The sequence below is a fragment of a genome, unplaced genomic scaffold (genome assembly GCF_019419815.1).
Source record: "Pyrus x bretschneideri cultivar Hongxiangsu unplaced genomic scaffold, Pyrus_bretschneideri_v1 Contig4, whole genome shotgun sequence".
Taxonomy (NCBI): Eukaryota; Viridiplantae; Streptophyta; class Magnoliopsida; order Rosales; family Rosaceae; genus Pyrus; species Pyrus x bretschneideri.
The window spans coordinates 3,246,913-3,257,254 of NW_025999723.1; the positions used below are offsets into that span (position 1 = coordinate 3,246,913).

Here is a 10,342-nt window from a genome sequence, read left to right on the forward strand (position 1 = left end):
TGCACAAGCACAAATCAAAAGTATAAGAAAGAAAAGCAGCACATGTAGAGATATATACCTCTCCCTCGCGACATAATCACAATAAGCAATTGAAGGCAGCCGCATGTGGCGTAGTGACCGACTGATTGCTTCAAAACAGAGCTTCGTATCCATGTGTTTATTACCTGGAAATTGGGGGGTTTGGGTCGAGCTCTGTGTGCCGATTTTGTGAGTGTTGTCCACGCGTCAAACTTTCACAACGGCTCTGTAACGGATGCCCCACTATCAATTTCTTTCTACTGCATTATCCAACAAGCATCCTAAAGTTGACGGGTAATTGAGAAAGGTTTGGGCACCCACATAGATTGAGAGCGTCAAGGTGTGCCAAATTACAGAGAGTGTCAGGAAGATGTACAAGGCTTTTGCAGTTTCTCAGATTTAAGTATTCAAGCCCCTGAAGCCGTTCAATTGATGGGGAAAGCTCTTTGATAGATGTTCCATCCAAGTGAAGCACCGTTAATCCTTCCATATCTTCTTCAATGCTTGGAAACACCTCAAATTTTGTGCAACCAGAAAGAGAGAGAGAGTATAGGGATTCAAGTTGACAAATGCTGCTTGGCAGATTTATAAGTTCCTTGCAATCTTCAAGGCCCAAATACTCCAACTCTGTGAGATTATTAATTGACGATGGCAGTTCTTTAATTTTTGATCCGGACAAATTAAGCCATGATAGTTCATTCTTAACTTCTGAAATCTCTGGAAACATCTCAAGACTCGAGCAGCCAGAAAGATTAAGTTTTTTGAGAGATTGCATATGAACGCTGGTTGGAAGACTCTTAAGTTCCTTGCAATCTTTAAGGCTCAAATACTCCAACTCCGTGAGATTATTAATTGACGATGGCAGTTCTTTAATTTTTGATCCGGACAAATTAAGCCATGAAAGTTCCTCCATCACTTCTGAAATCTCTGGAAACATCTCAAGACTCGAGCAGCCAGAAAGATTAAGTTTTTTGAGAGATTGCATACGAATGATGATTGGAAGACTCTTAAGTTCCTTGCAATCTTTAAGGCCCAAATACTCCAACTTCGTGAGATTATTAATTGACGATGGCAGTTCTTTAAATTTTGATCTGGACAAATCAAGCCATGAAAGTTCCTTCATCACTTCTGAAATCTCTGGAAACATCTCAAGACTCGAGCAGCCAGAAAGATCAAGTTTTTTGAGAGATTGCATAAGAATGCTGATTGGAAGACTCTTAAGTTCCTTGCAATCTTTAAGGCCCAAATACTCCAACTCCGTGAGATTATTAATTGACGATGGCAGTTCTTTAATTTTTGATCCGGACAAATCAAGCCATGAAAGTTCCTCCATCACTTCTAAAATCTCTGAAAACATCTCAAGACTCGAGCAGCTAGAAAGATTAAGTTTTTCAAGAGATTTCATACGAATGCTGGTTGGAAGACTCTTAAGTTCCTTGCAATCTTTCAGGTCCAATTTCTCCAATCTCGTGCTATTATTAATTGACGATGGTAGTTCTTTAATTTTTGACCCGGACAAATTAAGCTGTGATAGTTCCTTCAATTCTGAAATCTCTGGAACCATCTCAAGACTCGAGCAGCCAGAAAGATTAAGTCTTTTGAGAGATTTCATACGAATGCTGGTTGGAAGACTCTTAAGTTCCTTGCAATCTTTCAGGTCCAATGTCCTCAATCCTGTGTAATTATTAATTGACGAGGGCAGTTCTTTAATTTTTGACCCAGACAAATCAAGCCATAATAGTTCCTCCTTAACTTCTGAAATTTCTGGAAACATCTCAAGACTCGAGCAACCATTAAGATACAGGCCTTTGAGAGATTTCATATGAATACTACTTGGAAGACTCTTAAGTTCCTTACAATCTTTTAGGACCAAATAAATCAACCCCGTAAGATTATTAATTGACGATGACAGTTCTTTAATTTTTGACCCGGACAAATCAAGCCATAATAGTTCTTCCATAACTTCTGAAGTCTCTGAAAACATCTCAAGACTCGAGCAGCCGGAAAGATCAAGGTTTTTGAGACATTTCATACGAATGCTGCTTGGAAGACTCTTAAGTTCCTTACAATCTTTTATGTACAAATACTCCAACCCCGTGAGATTATTAATTGAAGATGGCAGTTCTTTAATTTTTGACTCGGACAAACTAAGCCATGATAGTTCCTCCATAACTTCTGAAATATCTGGAAACTTCTCAAGACTCAAGCAGCCGGAAAGATCAAGGGTTTTGAGACATTTCATACGAATGCTGTTTGGAAGACTCTTAAGTTCCTCACAATCTTTTATGTACAAATACTCCAACCCCGTGAGATTATTAATTGACAAGGGCAGTTCTTTAATTTTTGACTCGGAAAAACTAAGCCATGATAGTTCCTCCATAACTTCTGAAATCTCTGGAAACATCTCAAGACTCAAGCAGCCAGAAAGATCAAGGGCTTTGAGACATTTCATACGAATGCTACTTGGAAGACTCTTAAGTTCCTTACAATCTTTTAGGTACAAATACTCCAACCCCGTGAGATTATTAATTGATGAGGGCAATTCTTTAATTTTTGAACCAGATAAATTAAGTTCTAATACTTCCTCCATAACTTCTAAAATCTCAGGAAACTTGTCAAGGTTTGAGCAACCATAAAGATCAAGGGTTTTAAGAGAGCGCATACGAATGCTGCTGGCTAGAATCTTAAGTTTTTTGCACCCATTCAAATTCAATAAAACAAGGTTTGTAAGAGTCGAAATAGATGGGTGAACCTCAACTAAACTTATACAACTTTGAAGGATTAGCCTCTCAAGATTTGGTACCTTTGTGAAGTCTGGGGTCTCCTTAAGGTATTTGCAATAACTTAAATTGATGAATTTCACCTTTTCCAGCGTCTGTGAAAACATTCAGGAAAACATGCATTACTTAATAAGACATCTCAAAACCCAAACATGCAAAATAAACAAATACATGTAAATGATGATTGTACGTACCTGGGTTCCTTCCCAAAGTCGGTCAATGAGACTATATTGCATATCAAGGTCAACAAGATTTTTGAATTGAAAGTTGGATGCCAAAGACTTAAGAGGGCAATTAAGCCATGAGAGATGCCTCAACTCAAGTAACTTGAAGTTCCCAATCAGGTGTTGTTTGCAGTAATCATGTTTAAAAATGGAATCCTTATGACTGATCTTGAGAAGTCTTAGTTGAGTCATACTAACAAAAGCTTCAGCATTTAAGCATACCCAATATGAGCACGACAAATCCAGGATTATGCTTTCAACTGCTTTTGTAGCCTATGCAAGTCAAAGTAAAGGAAAAAACAGAGAACCTTAGTTTACATTATGAAATTAATGCTTGTTTCTTAAGGAGCAGTTTAATAATCATTTTGTTTTTAGTTTTCAACTTTGGTAATTGTTTTCAACTTTCAATTATTAAAGAATGAAAACTAAAAATTGAAAATTGAAAACAAAAATTGTTATCAAACGGGCCTAAGAAATAAATTTTGGTCAAAAGTTGAAGCTTTCTTCTAAACATTGCATAAGAAAAAGATTTCTCACCGTTTTTTGAGTTAGCATATGATGAACATCTTCATAATTCCACAATCTACTTCGTCCCCCAGGCTCTTCGATAGATTGTTGGCGAACTATTTCCCGACCCATTTCCTCTAGTAAATCATGCATCTCCAGTTTCCCATTCACTGAGACAGTTATGAGAGCTCGATCGATTAGAACTCTTATTCCAGTATGAGGATAGAAACCACAACTATCCAGGATTTCAGTTGCATATTCTTCTTTCATTCCTTTTAAAAAACATGCAATATCTAGAAAGATGTTCTTCTCTTTATGATCTAGTCCATCAAAGCTTGCTCTAAGCACATCATTAATCCCCCTTTGCGGGACTTCCTTTAATTTTTCTAAGACATCTTTCCACTCACGTACAGTTTTGTTATCAAGAAAAGCTCCCAAGACCTTGAGTGCTAGAGGTAGACCTTGAGCATATTTTACGGCACGACTCGTGAGATCATCATAATCTCTAGTGGGTTCGTTTGTTCTGAAGGCGTACCGCCTAAAGAGTTCTAGAGCTCCGGGATCACTAAAAATCTTGGGCTTATATATCGCATCAGTTATGCTTAGTAATTGCAAATCTCTAGTTGTTATAATAATTCTACTTCCACCACCAAAGGAAGAATGTTGCTCTCCAAGTAAAGCTTCAATTTGTTCTAATTTGTCCACATCATCAATAACAATAAGGACCTTTCTCTGACTTAGGCTATTTAACATCATCTGGAAACCTTTATCCAAAATATCGGAACTCCCCACCTTGTTGTTTGAGATACTCGAGAGAAGTTGTGTCTGCATATGTAGTTGGCCATGCTTCACGAAACCCTCCTTGACATTTTCAAGAAAGCAACAAGTTTCAAATTGACCAGCGATTTCATCACGGACAGCTCTAGCGATGGTTGTTTTGCCTAAACCACCCATACCCCATATTCCAACAACGCGAACATCATCCGTTTCAACTCCAGGAGGATATAGTAATAAATGCATTTCATGCATGTGCGAATCTATTCCAATCAAACCTTTAGCTTTGCTAGATGTTGATGAGATGTGGATCAATTTCCTATAAACATCTTCCACAATTTCCTCAATAAGCTTTGCATCATCCCTGTCAAATTTAAAAAATATTATAATAGCACCACCAAATAGTAATTAATGCGTCATTTTGATAATTATTTTGTTTTCAATTTTTTTAAATCTAAGTTTTGAGTTTTAAAATTTTGGCCATGAATTTTTAGTTTCGCTGAAAGTAGTTATTAAATGAGTTTTCCAATTTTTCTTTCATGGTATATAATAATCTCAAAAATTAAAAATTAGATCTTGCATATAGAGATTTAATGGGTCTTTAGATTGTTTCGCATAAAACTTGTACTGAGTATTTCATACCATTCTAGCCCCATCACAAGTTTTCATCTATTAATTTTAAATAACTAAAAATTTAAAATTTAAAACTTAAAACAAAATATTTATCAAATTACAGCTAAACGTTACAAAAATCTCAAAAAATACTAGGAAGCAAATTACTCATAGTTTTGCGAATCCCAGCCAGATAAATTGGTGGCTCGAGTAAGGGCGGACCTCCAGCTTCGCACCTCTTCCACGTCGGCGTTAGAATGGCCTTCACGCTGATTAAAAGCTTCGGCGAAACTTCCCTTGAGTTTACGAACATCAGATGGATTAACTTGGTAGAAAATGGGGAGCACAATCTGGTTCTTGGTATCGTTGCATTCCAAGATTTGCACGAGTTCTTTCAAGCACCAAGTGGAGGAAGCATAGTTTTGAGAGAAAACTACAATCGAAATCCTTGACTCTTGAATCGCTGTCAGGAGCTCGGAAATGCGGTCGCCTTTTCTGAGCTTTTCGGAATCAATGAAGGTGTTGATTGGTTTCTGACGCAGAGCTCGGTAAAGATGGCTGACGAAGCCCCTGCGAGTGTCTTCCCCTCTGAAATTGATGAACACATCGTATTTCCAACGAAGGCCAGAAGAAGAAGAAGAAGAAGAAGAAGAGTTGATTGGTTTCTGACGCAGAGCTTTGTAGAGATGGCTGACAAAGCCCCTGCGAGTGTCTTCCCCTCTGAAAAGAAGAAGAAGAAGAAGAAGAAGAAGAGGAAGAGGAAGAAGAAGAAGAAGAAGGAAGAAGGAAGAAGAAGCCATTAATCGATAGCACTTGGACGGAGATGATCGAGCAGCTAAGACTAAGAGGAATGTAAGGACAGAAATACTCAATTGCTCTACGAACTGGATCACCAGAAAATAGTATGATCGATACCAAGTCAATGAGCCAATGCAAAAGGGAAAAGGAAATTATGCTTTTATGTGTTTTCACATCCTCACATGAAGAGCGAGTTAGGCTAATCGGAAATATCTCCAGTTAAGTGTAAGCATCTCATATATGTGCTATATTTAATAGTAAATTGTAGCAATAATTCCTCGATTTTAACTTAATTGGAGTAATGATCTCTCAATTAAAATTCTATTACCATTGGAGCCTCAACTCATCAAAACATGCAACTATAGTCTCTCAACTAAAAATTCATTACCAATAGACTCTCAACTTTAATCCAACTGGAGAAATAGTCCCTCAACTTTAACCTAATTAGAGAAATGGTCCTCAACTTTAACCCAATTATAGCAATAGTCCTTCCAACATAACTCATTTTGACAAAATTCTAACAAAGTTGACGAAACAGACCATAGCTACACGTTTTGATGAGTTGAGGGACAAATGGTGATAAATTTTTAGTTAAGGGATCATTGCTCCAATTTAATTAAAGTTGAAAGATCATTACTACAATTTACTCATATATTTAATGACATTGTGGGCTGAAAGTGGGAGATTAATAATTGTTTAGCTTCTATTCTGATCACGACACTAACGGTACAATTCTAAAATCTTTGATGTATATGCTTTTAGCCACAAAGCTACTATAATTTCACAAATTGCTTATGAAATAAAAAAATATTGACTGGATTTGAACTTGCATAATCTACGTTTTCGCTATATATCACTGTTTTGCTTGTGTTCTAAGGTTGAGACCAAATTAGTATATTTGAACATAAGAAGCAAACGAGGCTAATGAGTGGTATTTTAAAATGGTCAAATCGAATTAATAGTTCTTATAGTGATAGAGTATTCAGAAGATAGTTCGTGATAAAAAAAATTAAAATTAAAATTCTCGTAATGAAGATCGTTAATAAATTTAATCAAAACGGTAATTTTCCATAAATATCAGTTAGATAAGGATAAAAAACTTGGGTCCATGTAGTGAAGTAATTTGTTAGCGTGCATTGTAACATTTGTTTATAATACAATACAATATCATATAAATAGGTTGAAACGAAAAAGACAAAAGAAAATTATGCTTTATGAGTTTTCACTTATTCTTCCAGGAAATTTCAGTGTAAAAGGAATCTGCATATTTGGTTTTTTACCAAGAAATGCAAGGAAAGGGCGGTTTAGCAGCTTTGCGTGTGGGGACTGGGTCAAAGTAGTACGTTGAATTTACCCTAGCCTACCCAATAACTACTCAGTAATGGTAAGTTAGGGTGATCGAAACTATCTCGAAGTGTAAGCACCTCACATGTGTGTTATATGCAATGGCATTGTTGGCGAAAAATAAGAGATTAATAGTTGTTTGATTTTAATCTGATGTCACGGTTGTAATGGTATTGATCTGAAAATTTTTATGCATATGCTTTTAACTACAAAACTACTAGAATTTCGCAAATTGCTTATGAAATTTTTTTTTTTAAAAAATTGACTAGATTTGAACTTGCATAATCTACGTTTTCACTACACATCATTGTTTAGCTCATGTTCTAAAATTGAAACTGGATTTGAACCTAAAAGGCAGAGGAGCCTAATGAGTGGTATTTTAAAAAAAAAAAAAAAAAAAAAAAAGTAAAATCAGATTAATGGTCCTTTTGATAATAGAGTATTAGAAAGATAACCTCTGTGGTAAAAAAAAAATTTTTAATTTAAATGCTCAAAGTGAAAATCGTTGGCAAATTAAATCTACAAATTCATCAAATATCAGTTAAATGCAAGGATAAAAATAGGCCCTGAAAATGGAAAAAAACTAACGTCAACCGCTCTTCTTTACTATTGCTTCCCGTTTGAGATGTTAGGCCAGGTTTCTGCTGGAAAGGGTCTGCATATAGAGAAATTTTTATTGTGACCGGAACACGGAGGTACACTACGTGTTTTTATATAAGTGGTGATGAATTTTATTTTTTAAGTTATTAACTTTTTAATACACATATCTTATCATTTTTATAATACCGCGTGATGTACTATCACATGTATCAGTCACACTAAAAAATTTCTCGCGCATGTGAGTGGATGCCAAAAAAGAGAAAAAGAAAAGTCTTTTTCTTTGATTTAGTACATTTAAATGAGACGTAGATGTTTTGTGCCCCTTGATTTAATATATTTAAATGAAAAGAAGTTTAGTGGAAGGATGGTATATCTCTTTTTCTTCTCTCTCAATCTTCCAGCACGTGATTTAATCATGATTAAAGCTAAAATCAAAGCTAAGCTTAATGCCACGGGAGGTAAAGCAGTGGAAAGAAAAATCCATGGCACTCACGGCACTTATGGAGAAGACAAAGAAAAATAAACCATGGGCCGTATCATTTGTATGCAAAATCATGGCTAAATCACAAAGATGACAAAGACAGCTGGTTATAGGACTAGGCCGCCATATAGGACTCTTTATTCATTTTTTCACATGGTATCGAAACAGATTGTTCTTCGTGTAAAACCCTAAAGGTTATAAGTGCTCACACGTCACCTAATTTGTTGTCCACATGTTGGCTTAAAAATTGCCCATACATGAAGGGGTGTGTTGAGAGTCCAAAATATGAGGATAATTTGTCCCACATCAGTGAGGGACAAGTCTAGCAAAAAACTTACAAGAGGTTACGTTACTTCTTATATTATCAATTGATTTTATAATAGAATCTCAGTTTTATTCGATCTGTATTGATGCAAGCGCATGAAGACCCTCAACCTTCTATACCATTGGTACGGTGGAACCTCAACCGGTTCAGACTTCACATTGGTCTCATCTTTTATCAATTAAAAATGTTGGAATGCTTAGAGAATAATATTGGTATATCCTCGAAGCACTTAATTTTTAAGGTTAAATTACATTTTACCCTTCATGATTTGGGGCATTTGTAATTTTGTACGATATTTTTAAAACATTTTAATGTTACTTATTATTTTATTTCAATTTTATACATCCGTTAAAAAATCTGTTAAGTTAATAAAATCTTAATCTCTGATTAACATATTACGTAATCCCCATTTATTAAAACTTATTATGGTGGGACATTGATTGATTGGATTATGCTTTGGTAAATTTCTCCTTCCTATAATAGAATGGATGGAGAGAAACCTTAGTCAATATAAAAGGCAGTCCCTGCTTTGGTAAATTCTCCTTCGTTATCCTAATGTCTTCTGCCTGTTGTACCTTTCAAAATATGTCTTAAATTTATAAGACAAACTTAGGCCTGGTTTGGTACTAAGGTGATTCTGAAAAAAGCTGGTATAAAAAAAAGTTGGGAGCTATTTTTGTATTTGGTAAACATTCAGCTTCAGCTTTTTTTCATAGTTTTAGGTGAAAAAAAGCCAAAAACAAGAAGCTGCAAAACCCAGCTTTGAAAAACTGACTTTTTTTTCAATCTGTTTTACATAAAAGTTTACCAAATACTATAATACTGTTTTTTTTTTTTCAAAAGCACTTTTACAAAAAAGTTACCAAACACTTTGCTGCTTTATTTCACAGCTGCTTATTCTCACAGCACAGCAGAAGCAGCTTTTTTTTCAAAACACAGCAATACCAAACCAGCCCTTAATGCTACGGCAGGTAAAGTAGTCGAAAGAAAATTCATGGCACTTATGGAGAAGAAGAAGAAAAGAAACCTTAGGTCATATCATTTATTTACAAGTGACGCGTGACTGAATCACAAGAATGACAAAGAGAGAGCGTACGATTGTAGACAACCAGTAACATGAGAATTCATCTCAATCAAAGAGGATCAAATTACTATACTATATCATTAGCCGTATAATCTCTCCTCTTTTACGACTTCTCCTGCTATAACTTGTACTAGCACATGCAAGAGTTACATACTAGTACAGGGACCATCTTCAGAAGAAATAAAAAATGAAAAAGTGGAAATGCATCAGTAGTTGCATGGTGATGACTGACTGTCCTAAAGAAAGCCTTCAACCCCGCGTCCTGCTTCCTTCATGATCTTAGCTTGAGCCAGCAATTCAGCTCTCTTTTTCCCTGATTGATGGGTTGAAAGACAGTCTCTGAGTGCAGAGTCACCACCAGTAACCTTGCTCAACTTCTCGTACACAGTTGGACACACTATGGGATCATATCCAGCAGAAACAACCAACAGAAGCCCATGTGATCCGCTTCAATTTCCATCCTGAGCAAGAGAGAGTGCATGAGAACACGAACATGGAAACAGAAAGAATTGTGTTCAGCATTTTGTCAAGCTATCAGCTGGTACACAGCACTAGGATGTAATAATCATGAGAGAAAAAAAAAACATAAAAAGCAAAACTACACATCCAAGCTTTGATCCAAAGAATTCTCACTTGGTAGTCCAAAGCTAATTGATTACCATTCAGTTAGTCCAGATACACTCAACCTATCCAATACATTCAACCTATCCAACTATTTTACGACGTTACCAAAGATTACTACTACTAATTTACAGGTGAAACATGAGAGGGTAGAAAAGCAAACATGAATGACTA

General features: G+C 35.8%; 1 protein-coding gene across 29 annotated transcripts in view; it reads right to left on the reverse strand.

Annotated features, from left to right (window-relative positions):
* The window catches only part of LOC103938645 (disease resistance protein RUN1-like), a 71,593-nt gene extending 65,654 nt beyond the window's left edge, over nt 1–5,939 (reverse strand). For 27 of the 29 annotated variants that reach the window (XM_048565184.1, XM_048565179.1, XM_048565178.1 and 24 more), the window contains exons 1-4: nt 5,084–5,939; nt 3,560–4,667; nt 2,993–3,295; nt 59–2,893 (exon numbers count right to left, since the gene is read on the reverse strand). In XM_048565184.1, coding sequence (XP_048421141.1) covers nt 284–2,893; nt 2,993–3,295; nt 3,560–4,667; nt 5,084–5,715 — 4,653 coding nt within the window. In that variant the 5' untranslated portion in view covers nt 5,716–5,939 and the 3' untranslated portion in view covers nt 59–283. The remainder of the gene's footprint in view (nt 1–58; nt 2,894–2,992; nt 3,296–3,559; nt 4,668–5,083) is intronic. The other 2 variants (XM_048565196.1, XM_048565176.1) reach the window with 1 other exon arrangement.
* Between the last annotated feature and the right edge of the window lie 4,403 nt (nt 5,940–10,342).